Source organism: Thunnus maccoyii, chromosome 16 (assembly GCF_910596095.1).
Source record: "Thunnus maccoyii chromosome 16, fThuMac1.1, whole genome shotgun sequence".
Taxonomy (NCBI): domain Eukaryota; kingdom Metazoa; phylum Chordata; class Actinopteri; order Scombriformes; family Scombridae; genus Thunnus; species Thunnus maccoyii.
In genome coordinates, this window is record NC_056548.1 from 21721129 (window position 1) to 21738589 (window position 17461).

The following is a 17461-nucleotide window of genomic DNA, read 5'->3' on the forward strand; positions in this document are numbered from 1 at the left end:
CCCTGAATAATCATCCCTGAAAAAACACAACAAATAAGTTAGGACTTTACTTACTGCTCGATGTCAAAGTTTGTATTACCCAGCACCCCAAAGAACATGGCAGCCTAGAAGAACAACAAGACACAGCAATCCAATGTCAGCTAAAATTTATATTAGCCATCCCTTTACAGCAATACTACAACTGTGGTACATACTGTTGGTATCAATTTTTTGTCAGTGGAAATTCTTGTGTGTTCTGTAACTCTTAATACTTGACTCATATCGACCATGACTCAGATAACACAAATGTACAATTAATAGCACAATATATATGAAATAGGTGGCTTATAGGTTGTTGATAGTACCGTTGTACTGGTAATCACCTGATAATCCCATAGCAATTTCACTTGTGCTACATGTTTTAGTCTTTTTTGTCTGAGAAAAACACTGAAAATATGTATTTTCTGGCACTGTAATGAAATATCTGTAACTTCAATCAAAATTCATTAGGACCACACTTCAAAAAACCAGTGTCCGATTAATCTGATCTGATTGACCTGATCTCGTGTCCATTTCTTCCTGTTGATCGCACGGATGTCCACAGTCTCCTCAGAAAATACCAGCAGTGACGGTGGGATATGAGTTGCCATAGCATCAGGGACATTCACCAGCACACCGGCTGGACTTCGATCCACAGAGATTATCTACCAGGGAATTAAATGATGTTCACCGACAGTTAAAACCAAGTAGTCAGAGATAATCTCAAAAGTGCAGAACATGTATTCACTGTTATTTATTTTGTATGTAAAATAATACTGTTTACTAAGCATTTTGGTATCAAATGTATTTTTCATCAAAGTCTTTAGATCAAGATTAGACATTTTCCAATAAAAATACTTCAACGCCATATTTTAGTTGATTCCCATGGAGAGATATTTTTAAAATAACATCCAAAGATGGACCTAATTTGTTGACTTGAGAATTATTGATGGATTGTATGTTAGGGTAGAAACAGAAATGAACATTGTACCTTTTGGATGTAGGTCTCTTGGACAACTGTTGGGGCTACCAGCATGTTGGAAACAAAGGTGGCACTCTGGGAGATACTGAGTAGCTCAGACGCTTGGGTGCTTTCTATTGACTCTGAAGGAATTCCAGCAACAAGGGTGCCAAGGGATTCCAGGGAGGATCCACTGTTGATCTGTTTAATACATTTATCAAAGCCAGAATCACTAAAGTGACATACACAAAGCACTTCAGGGTCATTTTATATTTAATAAAAAAGAAGAAATTATTCAATCATACTGAACCAAATATGGAACACTGTTAGTCACGTGCTTTGAAGTATTAAATATTTCACATAATTATCAGCCTTGTTAAGTTACCTTGAAGCCTGAGGAAATGATGGTTTGGACAATTGTGGTGGCTTGCCCCTGGCTCCAGGTGCTGACTGAGCTCAGGGTGGGCAAAGAGGAAATCAGCACTGATGGGGAAACTGAAGAGATCTGGCTGTTGGTCAGGCCTGCGCTGGCACTGCCCAGGGTCTCAAATGTCTGTGCCGTGACGGTCTGAATGTTGGATGCCAGAGCAGCAGATACCTGTAGAATAAAATACAAATACAAGGCACAATGGTGCTTTTAGGCTAAAAGCTAACATCAGTATGCTAACATGCTCACAATGACAATGCTAACATTCTGCTGTTTAGTTGGTATGATGTTTACTATGTTAACCATCTTAGTTTAGTGTGTTAACATGTTAACATTTGCTGGTTAGCACTCAATACAAAGTGCAGTCAGTTTTGCAGGTAGTTGGTCATACAGTATTGCACAAATTAAAATTTTGACCTGATGATGGCGCAAGTCAGTGGATCACCAAACAAAAATGATGAAATGAAAATCTAATTTATATGGCAATCTATCCAACAGCTGTTGAGGTATTTCACTTAAAAACACCTGTTAGGCACTAAAGTAAGAGTCAGAGAATCACTTAAGTCCTTAAGATACATCGTCTGGGAACCATGATTGTCTATAAAAATTTTTTTTGCCAATCCATTCAGTTGATGCTAAGATATTTCACTGGATAAGTGGAAACTTTGACCTGCTGAGGAAAGATCAAGGAGATCACCAAAGTCATATGGATTCATCCTCTGGGCACAATGGATATCTCTACCAAATTTCATGACAATATGTCCAATAACTGTGGAGTAATTTCACTTATAATCAAAAATGTCAACCTAGTGGTAAGGTCACAGGATCACCAAAAGGTCTGGAATTACAACCTGGTAATAAATTTGTATGAAATCAATCTTTTTTTCCACAACCCAGTGTTGTTGTTGAGAGTTGAGATTTTTTCTTTTTGCAATTCATTCTCTTAACATACATCATGGTCATGGGGCATTAGAGTGTATTCCACCATTCACTACACTAGACAGGTTGTAATTTCATCATACTGCTAACATACACAGATCACTCTTACTTGCCTGAGAGTCTTCAAAACTAACCACTAACAAACTCAGCAGACCATGTAACACAAAACTGAACACATTATATATAGAGCTTAAAGTTTTAAATCCACCCTGTCACAAAACACCCAGAAACTGTCAACAGCAAAACTGAATAGTAACTCTACATAGTACTGACTAAAAGGACTGCAGATATGCAATGAAATGTTGTAACATTCAAAAATATCTCTAAAAGAATGAATCCATCAGATTAAGATGTCAAACACTATAATAGGAGCAATTGGTTTTGTGCTATATTTTAAAAAGTCAAAACTGAACTCTGTTGCTGTGTAGTTATATTAGGAGCTGGTACCTCAGGGTCCTCTGTTCCATTGCAGAATTTCCTCATTTCGTTCAAGATGCGTATGGTATCAGCTTCATTCACTGAAGAATATGCTAAACTCGGGATTTCAGAGGAGCACAGGAAAAAGCCTGGAAGCCTAGATAAAAAGTAACATGTCATTTTAATATACAGTATGACCAATTCACCCACTAAATTATTATGAACAATATGTATGCCACAATGAGATATTTTGTCAAAGCTATTAATGGCGTGGTAAGTAGGATACTCACTTCAGAGGGTTGAAGGTTGGGTTGAATGTAAAAAGCTGTGAGATGTAGTAGTTGGTTACATTTTCTGGGATCGCTGTGTTGTTAAAGAGCTCAAGGTTGGCTTGGTCCTCTAGGAACACTTGAATCTTCAATAATTAAGAAAAAAAGGTCAGTGACTTTGAAAATGCCTTTTGTTGTTTTCTCATTTTTTACTAACTACTATTAGTTTACCCTTTATTAGACCTGAAAATACTTAAGTGATAGTTATAGCCATTCTAATTAAATTAACAACTTCTATATTCTGTTTTGGTTTGAGCATAAACTTCAGATAAATTGTATAGAACTCATATCAGGACATACCTGACTAGTGGACACGAAGGTGGTAAGATCATCCAGAGTGATAAATGTCACAAAGCTGCCGATGTAATTGGCAAACCAGGCAGTAGAGTTTAATTCTGCATCACTGGCATTGTAGCATCTGGCTCCAGAGCCTATGGAAACAGGGAAAACCAAACACATTGTCAACAAATAACTAAATTTATTTAGAATTGACTTATCTCTTTACATAACATATTATTGCTCATTCATCAGAAGACAAGTGGAGCTGCAACCAAAACAATCTGCTGTGCTATTTTTATGTTATATTTGATTAAGAAAATTAAATTGTGCAATAGGCAAGAATATTGTATAAAAATCCAATTGCCTCATCAGTCTAAGTTACAAGCCTCACATCCCTACTGACTGATATTCTGTAGAATCTTGATATTTGTCATAATTATTCTGTGGAGGTGGGTGTGGACACTTCTCCACCTACACCACATGACAAATTCCATATTAAAAGCAAAACTGAAAACTTTTCCCAAAAAACCTCAAGTGCTTGGTTTAGAAAAAACATATAATTTCAGCAGCTATGTGCATCCTGCCTAGAGAAAGTTGGAGTCAGCATGGACAGTCAGTATTAGATCTGGTGTGACCCTTATCCTTTTGATATATTTTACTATAAATTATTAAAAAAAAGGCTGGGTTAAAAATTCATTACTTGAATTTTAAACATCTACATTACACACCCACTGTACATTAAACATTTGCTCAAAAATGCATCTTACCAACTCTCAAGTAAGTCCTGATGGTGGTGTAGACATCACCCTGTCCAAAGTCAGAGCTCGTGTATATGAAGTTGTTTCCCATTAAAGAGACCCTATTTAAAAGAAAACCAAACACATTTGTGTATCATGAAATCTATCTGTGATAGTCCAGTTGTACCTGAGCTTCATCACCCTGTGAAAAAGAGACTTACAGTTTCTGGAAGGCAAGACATGAAGCATTCTGCACTTCAGTGGAGCTGATGAGGCTCTTGCTGAGGAATCTAAGATAGTTCCTCAATCGTAGGTGAAACCAAGAATCAACCTCAGATCTGCTGTTGCTGCTCAGCGCCAAAGGCCAAACACAGGGGAGGATCACCATCTTCACATTATCTGGAACATCCTCCTAATGGCATACACGTGCATTTACATGTTTAATGAGAGAGTGGTGTAAAATTGGTAATTTTAGACTGACGATCAAATTATTTAATTGTATACATATGTATGGTGAGTCCTCTTAAGTTTATGTAATCTATAAAAAATATGTACAGTACCATTCAAAAGTTTGGACACATCTTCCCATTCCCTTGAATGAGAAAGTGTGTCCAACCTTTTGACTGATACTGTATGTAATATGGGAACATTCAGAGTAAGGACATACAGTTTCTAGGAAGGCAGGAGTGTTGTTGTAGTTGTTGAAGATCACACAGATGTCAGAGTCATTACCAATTACATTGGGTTGACTGAGGAAGTGATGTAGCTCTGAGGTAGTGATGGTACTTAGGAGCTGAAAGTCAAAAGTACATTTTCATATGAAAAAAGTTACCATGGACTGAAGAATTTTCTGTAGATTACTGCTGGGACAGTATATCATCAGTAGGCACTGGCATTACAGCTATAACCAGGTGGAAACACTTAAGTAAAGTGAAACTGTATTAATTGATGTCTGCGTTTCACCCTCTGCATCCTGTGATTTTTTAAAATTTGAATATTACCTCTGGCTCGCGTGTCTGTGGCAGAAGAGATGTGAACATGGACAAATCTGGAAAGCCAAAGCTGAGGAAAGTGTTTCTCAGATAGCTGTAGAAGCTTCCACCACTGTAACACTTGAGGGGCTTTAGACCTGTTTTAAACACAACAAATGACATCAGTGTCTATTCTGATACAGAATAATATGGATTATCTTTGGGCACATATTGTTATAGAAAATATGGTTTTACTATGACTGTGAAAAAAATGACCTCACAAAAAGTTTTATTTTGTTATAGAACCCTCATCAGTTTGCTAGGTAAACTAACTGCAATGTAAAATGAACTTGCATACAAACCTTGGAGGAGGAGGAGGATGCTTTTGTAGATCTCCCCTTTGGTGTTGTTGCTTAGCGTCAAGTGTAGTGTGTCAAGCAATGCAATCCTAAATTTAGATGAGTATTAGTCAGAAGCAATTAAAAAATACACACTATTTATCACTTAATGTGATTCAAAATCCTGTACAAAACATTTATTTCACAATGTTGTTCATAGATTGTTTACAGACACTTTTCAATTTCCTGCAATTTGAGTGCAGAAATTCTTACATCTCTTGGCTGCTGTTACAACTCCTGTTGTTCCCAATGTCAAATAAAGGTGTCACCAGGTTGGGAGAGAGGTTGATCAGGAGGGGGCGCAGTCGAGCCCTGAGCCACTGCAGGAACTCTGTGTCACTGATAGCCGGAGAGGACAGGTCACCTCTATCAAATACTGCCTGCAGGAAACCAGATTTCACCTCCTCTGTGTAGTTGGCTGGGTGGATCTGGGGGATTTTTACATAGTATCAATAAGTGTTTGAGATTGAGTTTCAAAAAATTCAATAGTTTACATAAAAGTAAAAATATTACATTTGAATCATGTTACCGTTTAGGCTAAGAGTCATGTATCTCTTTGAATATAAAAAACAATAAGCTGTATGTTCCTTTGTTGCTTTTTAAAGCCAACTAAGGATACAAAAAGCATCCTTTTTTGGGGTCAAACATTTTGACTGATAGAAACTTTCTGACATTAATTTTTAAAGAAAGAAAAATGAAAATGTTTGAATACTGAAGATGCCATTTTAGCCTTAAGCCTCTGGGAGGGTGGATGATTGTGCCTGGTCTGTCAAAAATGAAGCCAATGCAGAAGTGCCAAAAACTGCAGTTCTTCGAATGGCAACTTGAGGCTGGCTACAAAAGCGAGTCAATCCCCATAGATACCCACGTTAAAATGCCCAACTTTACAGCAGAAATAAACATGTTTACAGCCTGGTACAAAAACTGGTTTTGGTCTCTATAACTAATTTCCCCTTTGATGACAACTGTATGGGGGGTGATTTTTTTTTATAACTCACCCGTTTAAGTTTTATTAAGCCATAAAGTTACACTCAATTAAGGACGTGGCTGCTTTGAGTGACACAAGGTGGCTTGTGTCAGCAACCAGGCTTCATTCGGCCCAACTTGGCTCCACCTCTTTGCCCATTTTGGATTAGCCAGGAGTTAGGTGGAGTCAGGCACTGCCAAGATGGCGAAGGCCAGAGCCGCCCACTTTGAACTTCAAAACCAATGAGTAACATCACAGTGGCTATGTCCATATTTTTTACAGTCTATGCTTTAAACAGAATTTGTCAACTAACTGCAATGTTAGCTGTGGTACTGAAAAAAACAAGGTTGCCCCATTCTGACCAACTTTGACAAGTTTAAACCTGTTTAAATTGCTACAGCAGCTGGTTAGCTAACTTGCTATCTTAGTTAGCCTCTAAATGACATTAGCGAGTGCACTTTTCCCAGGTGCATGTAAACAAGCTACTATACAAGACAAGACATGTGTCCATCTAAACAGCTAATATTTTCTGTTCATGTCTTATGTACACATCACTACTATAAAAATACAGTTTGAAGAACTGATATAAATTGGGTGGACAAAATATTAGTAACACCTCTCAGTATGACTCAATACGACAGCACCACAAACATCAGCTTCTTAAATGACCATTATGTTGATTCAACACCTTTCTAATACAGTTTATTATAACCATCATGAAGGTAGAATTTTATTACAGGGCTGTTTGCCAAATAATCTGGTATTTCAGTATTAAAATTACTATTTCATATTACATCATTTTTTTTACTGGAACATCTTTCAAATTATTCTGATGGCAGTCTGTATGTAGAAAAATTAAACAATCCTGGTGAAAATTGGTACATTATCATTCTTGATTAAGCCACCAGGAGGCACCAAAATAAGGATTTTTTCAAATCCTACAAATAGTGTATTTAAATAAGATATGAATGAAACCAGCACTGTGAGTATTACTGAGCAAAAAAGAAAGTGTCAGCTATGTAGATGTTTACCTCAATAGCCGGTGAAACTATGTCAAAGAATGAACCATAGTCAACAGGGTCGATGACTGTCATGATTTTTGTCACATCTTCCATCCCCTTTAGCAGTGAAGGGGTTGCTGCGAGCTGAGCCAGCTGAATTGGAGTAAGAAGATCTGCAACCTCCACCTAAAAGTGACAACAACATTTCAGTAGCTGAACACCACCAATGGAACTCTAACCTGTGCAGTTGTATGCTTAGATTAAGTATCAGGCCTCCCATGTTACACAGTCACCTAATTAGCGGACTTTCTCCTTTTAGTATTTGTACTTGCAAGTTTGCATTCTATCACATAACCCAAATTCACCTATGCATTTAACAACAGCAATATTTAAACTCATAGACCTATGTGACAACTAGTCACTGCTACATCCACCTATTATCTTTTTCTGGGCTACCAACATTAATATATGCGCTAGGCAACATTGTGAGGGCACATGAAATTGAGGGTGTATCACACAAGGCATTTTATTTTGATTTAACCACAAGATGGTGCCACAATGTGTGAAGCAAACACAAGTAACAATACAGTGACACAGATGATGGCTTGACTACTGAATATCTCTTTGTCATCCTGTTTCTACCTGTTCATTATGTTTCATGGCATATATAGTCAAGATGCAGTCTTGAGCAATAATGCTCATAATCAATTATTGCTTTGTGATCTCTTTATAACACCACAGAAGATAAGAAGACTGATGTAGCTCTGATGACAGAGGATGACAGTCACCAAAAATGTCCAGTGAGTTAGTTACCTGTCAGTCCATATCACTGTATGTTTACACCTCTTGGTTTATTTGTAATGAGTGAACATGAAATTGACAAGGACTAAAAGGCAACATGTATAATTTTTTCCTTGGTTCAGACCAAATTACCTTAATTATAAGTATGAAAGCGATCTGACATAATTATGGCTCCAGATTCTAGAGATGGTGAGTTGCAATACTGTTCGCTCAGAGAATATTGTATATTGTTCAGTACCAGTCAAAAGTTTGGACATACCTTCCCATTCCGTTGAATAAGAAAGTGTGTCCAAACTTTTGACTGGTACTGTATGTAGTATTTAACTGATCAAATGACTGAAGATCATCAGATTCATAACTTACTCCATTGAAATTGTTCTTTAATGTCACAAAATCTATGAAGGAAGCTTGCACACGGAACCGGCCAAAGTTGTCTTCCAGCCAACGTCTGTCATCATTTACAGATTCAACACAGGAGAAACCTAGGAATCGAAAAACTGAATCTTTAAATTGAACATGCCATACCAAACTTAACAATATGGATTTCTACACACGCACAACACACACAAGTCCTAGCAAATACAATGTTATGCCATTAGGTCATCCAAGTTACCTGAGGAGGAATGCCCCCTTAGATAATCTCTTGTGAATGTGAAAACCTGTTCAGTTTGCCTCTTGGAGAGATGAGGGAAAACATTGTCACATCCCTCGACACTGTGAAGACAAAAGAACCTTCTATTCACCAACATGGGAAATAGAATGTTTCCATTCTCTTTTTTAAATACTTCTGGTCAATTTGACAAGGAGACAAATTTTTCACTCACATTTCTTGATAGGAGTCACAAGTGATATTTCTTGGAATAATTTCAAATGTGTGTGAGTTAATGCTTGGTAGGAACAAAGGTAGGTAGTCCTGGAACCACAACTTGAATCCCTCAGCATCTAGCATGTATAGTTTTGGGCCGAGTGCCATTAGTGTCAGATTTAGGATGGTGTCTCGCACTCTTGGGTCAATGGTTGTCAAATTTTGCTGGAAAAAATAACATAACAAATAACATAAACGTGTATAGAGATATATTTGGATTTCAGTGACAAGAGTAAGAAGTTAAGTGTGATTAAGATACTCACCTCTGCAGCACCACTGACAAATTTATCAAAGAAAGAGCCAAGGTCTTCCACACTTGATGACACAATATGTTCTGTGAACACAAGTCTCACAAGGGTTTCATTTGACAGGTTGTTTGGCTCAAGGAGAAACTCAGCTTGTTGTCTTGAAGAAAGAGAGTCTAGTACTGCCACCTAAGAGGAATTTAAGACAAAATTTATATTTAACAAATATCCAGTTTTGACTGTGTTGTGGACAAACATTATTCTTTGTAACCCTATAATCTCAGTTGACATGTATGATGTAAAGGAGGAGGCACTGTGGTGCAAAACATGTAACTAACAGATCATCCCTGTTACAGACCTTGACAAAGACTCAGACATGTTTGAAAGGTTTAACCTGATGAATAAAAAATGGTAAGCATGAAAACAATGACATACAATTCCTAAGTTGTTCCACTGAAAAAAGGAGCCTTGCTGCTGTACCCTTTGTGGCGTATGTACTGGAAGCAGCTACACATGAATCAACTGCTGAAAAGATGTATTCTAATGGGCTAAGCCCATGTATTGTTTGCATCAGTTACCCTGTAATGCCTCTATTCTGTTTTAACCTGAGACAACCTTTGCAAATTAAGACAGATCCCTCTACCAATCCCAGGTGGACTAGAAGGTGTGACAAAGCTATGGATGTAAAAAATTCAAGATTCAAGATGATAAATATTGACTTACCGCAGAAAGGTTGAAGGCTTTGAGGTCAGAGTAGGTTGTGTACTCGGAAAATGGACCAAAGTTTGCTTCAAGCCACTTGGCATCACTCTCAATTCCCTGCCTGCAATCTAAAATGTAGATTAACGTTAGCATAGGTGCAGTTTATCAAGTCTTATTTTTCATAAATACACATAGGACAAGTCAAGTTCCAATCTCATTCTCTGCGCCATTCAAGCATATTTTTGTAAAAATTTCAAATCCACAGACAAGCCCGCAGAGGCAACATCATGGCACAGTTTACTGTGTCAGCCCTACCTGGCCCGGTGATGACACTGGCAGATTTCCTCAGGTAGCCCAGGAGAACATATGTGATTCCTTGTCGTCTATGCTCCGGTATTGCAGGGAAAGCTCTGGCCATCCCTCTCACACTGCCAAGGGTGAAAAAAACAATACATTTTTACCCAGCCTCCCATTTACATGTAGTTCTTTGGAGCATTGCAGTCTCCTTTGTCTTTGAAATGCTACTCACACGACGTGGTAATTTGTGCAGGTTATGTCTGATGTTGCACTGTTGAGCATCGTTGGAGTGAAACTTGGGAGGACGACAACCAGTTTCAGGTGGAACCAATTGAACCAGTCGCCTTCCTCGAAGTTCGTGAAATAGGGACTGATGATGACGAAGGTCCTATTCATTATGCGATCTCTCACAACAGGTTGGAAATCAGGGACCTGTCAAAGTGCGACACGAGAGGATTTAAACACCCCACAATTTTACATGTTGCAAATACACCCTGCATAATTAGCAACTTGGCAAAAATGCTAGAAAGGATGTGATGAAATATTTGATAGGAATGAGTCCCCTACAAGTGATTTTGAGATTAAGATACATATCTAAGTACTGACTATGCTAGGTTGAAAGCCCAGGACTGTCCTTTCTTCCACAGTGTCAGGGGGTAGCCTACCTTTCCATTTGCTGTCAGTTCTGTCAGGAATTCATCCACATTTTCCAGAGCATTGCCCTCCTCAAGGCGCTCAAACACAAGGTCGATCTGGGCTGTGTCATTCGAGGCCCCCGAGCTCAGTGTCAACTGTGCCACCTGAGTCGGAGTGAGCACTGACAACGTTTCGGCCTACGAAAGGGAAGCGATATGAAATCAAACAGCAGAAATAGCTGAACCATTGGTAGACACTTCAGTTTGGGCGAAGAATACTTCGACCGCAGTCGGCACTTACAATGGAGAAGTTGGGGTTGAGGGCTTGCAAATCCTGCAGGGTTGCGAAGCCAGAGAAGTTGCCGAGGTTTGCCTGTAGCCACTCTTTACTGCCTCCGGTAAATGAGACACAGCCAGGATCTGCAAAGAAGACGGAAACGTAGACGTTGGCGGGGTATTACCAGCACATTCTGTCAAGGCTTTAGCGAACTGAGCTTGAGCGCGTGCCTTTACCTGATGAGTCGTTCCGTGAAAGGAACGGTTTGATGAAATGAGTGAAGACTGCTCGCTGTCCTTCTCTGTCCATTGATGCCCTTTGGCTGCCGAATGCCTGGATGCTAAGATTTGAGAGAAGGCTTTTAACATCTGAACAACTACAACACTGCAGGTTCCTCTGCAATCTTGTTCCAAACTGGAGCAATATGTCATGTATTTGCTTACACAGTGTGGTACGTTTGGCAGCTGAAGTCCTTGGAGCTGAGGCAGAGTAGGAAGTTGGTGGATGGAGAGGCCAAAAACGGACGAAGGTTTGTCTTGAACCAGCTGCTGACGAAGTCATCACTCTGCAGTTGTGCCTGGCTGAAGTTGGCAATTCTCACCTCTCCAAGAGCCTCAAGAGCATGTGATAAGGATGAGTTGCTGCTGCTGGGGGCCTAGAATTGGGAAGATCATTTTGTTTGACACACAATTCACACAGGGGAACGCCGTTGTGCTCAAATTGTGGTTTTGGATTTACCGTGGTGGCGAATGACGCAAGAGCCTGGTCGAGTGCAGTAGAAGCCTTTTGGAAGAAAAGCTTCCAGACCTCTACGGGGTATGTACTTTGTCTTTCCAGTGAGCAGTTCATCAGTGCGACCAAGTTGCTGGATGTCAGATGCGTAGCCTTAGAAAAGGAGAAAGAAAGCCACATCTCTCAGAACGTATGGAGATTTGTCTCAGGACGGCAATGTAGCAAAGGCCAAATCTCTCTCTGCCGTTCACGGCTTGCATAAAACAGTCTTACCGAGGAACAGGCATGCTCAGTGATGGTGAAATTGCACAGGGCTTCAGAGGAATTGCCGATTGCCTGGCTTTGTTCAAGTTGCCAGCTAGGAAAAACAATAAAAAGGAAACCACTGTCACCTCAGCTAGATTGTGTAAAAGAAATTCACCTACGCAAACTCCGCGCTGAACAAAACGGTAATTCACCCACCTCTCCACTCCAGCACAGATCAGGTCCTCTGTGAAAAGACAATATTCGTGCGTGAGATATTGTACCTTCAGAATGCGATTTTGTCATCCAGCTTGATATTTCTCGTATGTTACAGTCTTACCATTGACCGGGGTCTCCTTGCACTGGAGAAAGGCAAAGCACAAATGTTAGTCCAGTGGCAACGGCTACTTTAAGTGAAAACACCTCAACACAGCCTCCTCAACAGATTTAATGTGCCAAATTCCTTCTGTCTAGATTGCCATCGAAACTGTAACATCCATGTAACGTAGCCATAGAAATGAACTTACCGGGAAGGAATCTGGAGCCGAGCAACCTGTTTGAGAAAAAATGGAAAAGGAAACATGGCATCAATACAGAGTCATTACAGTAGTGCTAATCCTATTTTTCTGAAAAACTTTGTCAGCAGAGCGTTTTGTCACGTACGTTTGAATGTCTCCTGGAGTGCCTCAATGCTTGATGTCAGGCCCTGTGAAATGTGCAGTGGCAGGGATTTCACACTTTGCCGAAGTCCAGTCAGTCTGAAGGAAGAAAACAGAAATTATTGTGACTTGTCTGGAGCCACAGTTTTATATGATGCATCCCCAAAATGTCTATCTGGGGACCTCAAACCATATCATCTCTTACATAGCTGCGTAGGATGCACAGCTGATGTCACGGGGGATCACCGCCAAAATGCCAGGACGAAGGCTCGCCATCACAGGAGCCAAATTGACCTGGAACCACCGCTCAAAGTCTTCAGGCTCAAAGACTTCAAATTCCGGAGCAAGGGCCGTCAAGGTCAGATTCAGGATGGTGTCTCGTACCTCTGGATTTCTTATGATGGTGATGTTTCTCTGGAAAATAAAAGGGATTCATCTTTCAGTTCAGGAGGACATTTTACCCTTCTGAAATCATTGTAGAAATGAGCGCAAGCTTGGTGACACACCTTTGCACATTAAGTGTATCAGCGCAGCGGTATGTCTCAAGGCATCATAGGCACCGATTCATTCAACACACTTATCAGAAACTTATCATTTTCAGTCCAATCTTGGCCCCGTATTAGCTTACGCAACAATTCCTGGAGCCCAGGACAAGATTTACATGGCTTACTTGTCATCCAACTTCATAGGAAAATATGGCAATCTCAAAGTTAAGCATTCACCTGCTTGCTGATGTTTGTAAAAGCCTGGAAAAACTGATTGAGCAGCTCGTTATCAGGGGACTCTGTCAAGCTCCTGAACACCTTCCTTACGATGGCCTCGTCCTCCAAAGCGCCGCTGTCTGGATCTAGGATCAACTCAGCCTTCTGCTTTGCTGAGAGGGATTCCACAAGTGCCACCTGATGACACAAACAAAGCAGATATAGGGATTGCTTTCGTCTTTGACATGGCAAATCCACCCCTGTGTGCAGGCGTTCCAAGTTCTGAATAGCGTGCTGCTGTTTTCAGGGAAGAACGGTAGTGAAATGTAAGACTTACCACAGAGAGGTTGAAGACTTTGAGGTCAGAGTAGGTTGTGTACTCGGAAAATGGACCAAAGTTTGCTTCAAGCCACTCGGCATCACTCTCAATTCCCTGCCGGCAATCTAAGACATGTAGATCAACGTTAGCATAGGTGCAGTTTAGCAAGTCTTATTTTTCATAAATACACATGGGACAAGTCAAGTTCCAATCTCATTCTCTGCGCCATTCAAGCATATTTTTGTCACACTTTCAAATCCACGGACAAGCCCTGCAGAAGCAACATCACGGCACAGTTTACTGTGTCAGCCCTACCTGGCCCGGTGATGACACTGGCAGATTTCCTCAGGTAGCCCAGGAGAACGTATGTGATTCCTTGTCGTCTATGCACCGGTATTGCAGGGAAAGCTCTGGCCATCCCTCTCACACTGCCAAGGGTGAAAAAAACAATACATTTTTACCCAGCCTCCCATTTACATGTAGTTCTTTGGAGCATTGCAGTCTCCTTTGTCTTTGAAATGCTACTCACACGACGTGGTAATTTGTGCAGGTTATGTCTGATGTTGCACTGTTGAGCATCGTTGGAGTGAAACTTGGGAGGACGGCAACCAGTTTCAGGTGGAACCAATTGAACCAGTCGCCTTCCTCGAAGTTCGTGAAATAGGGACTGATGATGACGAAGGTCCTATTCATTATGCGATCTCTCACAACAGGTTGGAAATCAGGGACCTGTCAAAGTGCGACACGAGAGGATTTAAACACCCCACAATTTTACATGTTGCAAATACACCCTGCATAATTAGCAACTTGGCAAAAATGCTAGAAAGGATGTGATGAAATATTTGATAGGAATGAGTCCCCTACAAGTGATTTTGAGATTAAGATACATATCTAAGTACTGACTATGCTAGGTTGAAAGCCCAGGACTGTCCTTTCTTCCACAGTGTCAGGGGGTAGCCTACCTTTCCATTTGCTGTCAGTTCTGTCAGGAATTCATCCACATTTTCCAGAGCATTGCCCTCCTCAAGGCGCTCAAACACAAGGTCGATCTGGGCTGTGTCATTCGAGGCCCCCGAGCTCAGTGTCAACTGTGCCACCTGAGTCGGAGTGAGCACTGACAACGTTTCGGCCTACGAAAGGGAAGCGATATGAAATCAAACAGCAGAAATAGCTGAACCATTGGTAGACACTTCAGTTTGGGCGAAGAATACTTCGACCGCAGTCGGCACTTACAATGGAGAAGTTGGGGTTGAGGGCTTGCAAATCCTGCAGGGTTGCGAAGCCAGAGAAGTTGCCGAGGTTTGCCTGTAGCCACTCTTTACTGCCTCCGGTAAATGAGACACAGCCAGGATCTGCAAAGAAGACGGAAACGTAGACGTTGGCGGGGTATTACCAGCACATTCTGTCAAGGCTTTAGCGAACTGAGCTTGAGCGCGTGCCTTTACCTGATGAGTCGTTCCGTGAAAGGAACGGTTTGATGAAATGAGTGAAGACTGCTCGCTGTCCTTCTCTGTCCATTGATGCCCTTTGGCTGCCGAATGCCTGGATGCTAAGATTTGAGAGAAGGCTTTTAACATCTGAACAACTACAACACTGCAGGTTCCTCTGCAATCTTGTTCCACACTGGAGCAATATGTCATGTATTTGCTTACACAGTGTGGTACGTTTGGCAGCTGAAGTCCTTGGAGCTGAGGCAGAGTAGGAAGTTGGTGGATGGAGAGGCCAAAAACGGACGAAGGTTTGTCTTGAACCAGCTGCTGACGAAGTCATCACTCTGCAGTTGTGCCTGGCTGAAGTTGGCAATTCTCACCTCTCCAAGAGCCTCAAGAGCATGTGATAAGGATGAGTTGCTGCTGCTGGGGGCCTAGAATTGGGAAGATCATTTTGTTTGACACACAATTCACACAGGGGAACGCCGTTGTGCTCAAATTGTGGTTTTGGATTTACCGTGGTGGCGAATGACGCAAGAGCCTGGTCGAGTGCAGTAGAAGCCTTTTGGAAGAAAAGCTTCCAGACCTCTACGGGGTATGTACTTTGTCTTTCCAGTGAGCAGTTCATCAGTGCGACCAAGTTGCTGGATGTCAGATGCGTAGCCTTAGAAAAGGAGAAAGAAAGCCACATCTCTCAGAACGTATGGAGATTTGTCTCAGGACGGCAATGTAGCAAAGGCCAAATCTCTCTCTGCCGTTCACGGCTTGCATAAAACAGTCTTACCGAGGAACAGGCATGCTCAGTGATGGTGAAATTGCACAGGGCTTCAGAGGAATTGCCGATTGCCTGGCTTTGTTCAAGTTGCCAGCTAGGAAAAACAATAAAAAGGAAACCATTGACACCTCAGCTAGATTGTGTAAAAGAAATTCACCTACGCAAACTCCGCGCTGAACAAAACGGTAATTCACCCACCTCTCCACTCCAGCACAGATCAGGTCCTCTGTGAAAAGACAATATTCGTGCGTGAGATATTGTACCTTCAGAATGCGATTTTGTCATCCAGCTTGATATTTCTCGTATGTTACAGACTTACCATTGACCGGGGTCTCCTTGCACTGGAGAAAGGCAAAGCACAAATGTTAGTCCAGTGGCAACGGCTACTTTAAGTGAAAACACCTCAACACAGCCTCCTCAACAGATTTAATGTGCCAAATTCCTTCTGTCTAGATTGCCATCGAAACTGTAACATCCATGTAACGTAGCCATAGAAATGAACTTACCGGGAAGGAATCTGGAGCCGAGCAACCTGTTTGAGAAAAAATGGAAAAGGAAACATGGCATCAATACAGAGTCATTACAGTAGTGCTAATCCTATTTTTCTGAAAAACTTTGTCAGCAGAGCGTTTTGTCACGTACGTTTGAATGTCTCCTGGAGTGCCTCAATGCTTGATGTCACGCCCTGTGAAATGTGCAGTGGCAGGGATTTCACACTTTGCCGAAGTCCAGTCAGTCTGAAGGAAGAAAACAGAAATTATTGTGACTTGTCTGGAGCCACAGTTTTATATGATGCATCCCCAAAATGTCTATCTGGGGACCTCAAACCATATCATCTCTTACATAGCTGCGTAGGATGCACAGCTGATGTCACGGGGGATCACCGCCAAAATGCCAGGACGAAGGCTCGCCATCACAGGAGCCAAATTGACCTGGAACCACCGCTCAAAGTCTTCAGGCTCAAAGACTTCAAATTCCGGAGCAAGGGCCGTCAAGGTCAGATTCAGGATGGTGTCTCGTACCTCTGGATTTCTTATGATGGTGATGTTTCTCTGGAAAATTAAAAGGGATTCATCTTTCAGTTCAGGAGGACATTTTACCCTTCTGAAATCATTGTAGAAATGAGCGCAAGCTTGGTGACACACCTTTGCACATTAAGTGTATCAGCGCAGCGGTATGTCTCAAGGCATCATAGGCACCGATTCATTCAACACACTTATCAGAAACTTATCATTTTCAGTCCAATCTTGGCCCCGTATTAGCTTACGCAACAATTCCTGGAGCCCAGGACAAGATTTACATGGCTTACTTGTCATCCAACTTCATAGGAAAATAT

General features: G+C 41.1%; 1 protein-coding gene across 1 annotated transcript in view; it reads right to left on the reverse strand.

The window, feature by feature from the left end:
* Window positions 1-17461, reverse strand: part of LOC121881599 — a 69916-nt gene that overhangs the window by 5670 nt on the left and 46785 nt on the right. Inside the window, exons 182-228 of the mRNA XM_042389468.1 lie at window positions 16969-17177; window positions 16768-16862; window positions 16632-16657; window positions 16445-16466; window positions 16324-16351; window positions 16135-16219; window positions 15868-16014; window positions 15573-15784; window positions 15366-15469; window positions 15154-15272; window positions 14883-15050; window positions 14450-14649; window positions 14236-14348; window positions 13939-14045; window positions 13623-13799; window positions 13106-13314; window positions 12905-12999; window positions 12769-12794; window positions 12582-12603; window positions 12461-12488; window positions 12272-12356; window positions 12005-12151; window positions 11710-11921; window positions 11503-11606; window positions 11291-11409; window positions 11020-11187; window positions 10587-10786; window positions 10373-10485; window positions 10079-10185; window positions 9374-9544; window positions 9070-9275; window positions 8859-8959; window positions 8609-8727; window positions 7475-7630; window positions 5690-5904; window positions 5441-5526; window positions 5109-5236; window positions 4775-4900; window positions 4329-4519; window positions 4138-4229; window positions 3392-3522; window positions 3053-3177; window positions 2793-2919; window positions 1365-1577; window positions 1010-1180; window positions 537-683; window positions 55-104 (exon numbers count right to left, since the gene is read on the reverse strand). Coding sequence (XP_042245402.1) covers window positions 55-104; window positions 537-683; window positions 1010-1180; window positions 1365-1577; window positions 2793-2919; window positions 3053-3177; window positions 3392-3522; window positions 4138-4229; window positions 4329-4519; window positions 4775-4900; window positions 5109-5236; window positions 5441-5526; window positions 5690-5904; window positions 7475-7630; window positions 8609-8727; window positions 8859-8959; window positions 9070-9275; window positions 9374-9544; window positions 10079-10185; window positions 10373-10485; window positions 10587-10786; window positions 11020-11187; window positions 11291-11409; window positions 11503-11606; window positions 11710-11921; window positions 12005-12151; window positions 12272-12356; window positions 12461-12488; window positions 12582-12603; window positions 12769-12794; window positions 12905-12999; window positions 13106-13314; window positions 13623-13799; window positions 13939-14045; window positions 14236-14348; window positions 14450-14649; window positions 14883-15050; window positions 15154-15272; window positions 15366-15469; window positions 15573-15784; window positions 15868-16014; window positions 16135-16219; window positions 16324-16351; window positions 16445-16466; window positions 16632-16657; window positions 16768-16862; window positions 16969-17177 — 6002 coding nt within the window. The remainder of the gene's footprint in view (window positions 1-54; window positions 105-536; window positions 684-1009; window positions 1181-1364; window positions 1578-2792; window positions 2920-3052; window positions 3178-3391; window positions 3523-4137; window positions 4230-4328; window positions 4520-4774; window positions 4901-5108; window positions 5237-5440; window positions 5527-5689; window positions 5905-7474; window positions 7631-8608; window positions 8728-8858; window positions 8960-9069; window positions 9276-9373; window positions 9545-10078; window positions 10186-10372; window positions 10486-10586; window positions 10787-11019; window positions 11188-11290; window positions 11410-11502; window positions 11607-11709; window positions 11922-12004; window positions 12152-12271; window positions 12357-12460; window positions 12489-12581; window positions 12604-12768; window positions 12795-12904; window positions 13000-13105; window positions 13315-13622; window positions 13800-13938; window positions 14046-14235; window positions 14349-14449; window positions 14650-14882; window positions 15051-15153; window positions 15273-15365; window positions 15470-15572; window positions 15785-15867; window positions 16015-16134; window positions 16220-16323; window positions 16352-16444; window positions 16467-16631; window positions 16658-16767; window positions 16863-16968; window positions 17178-17461) is intronic.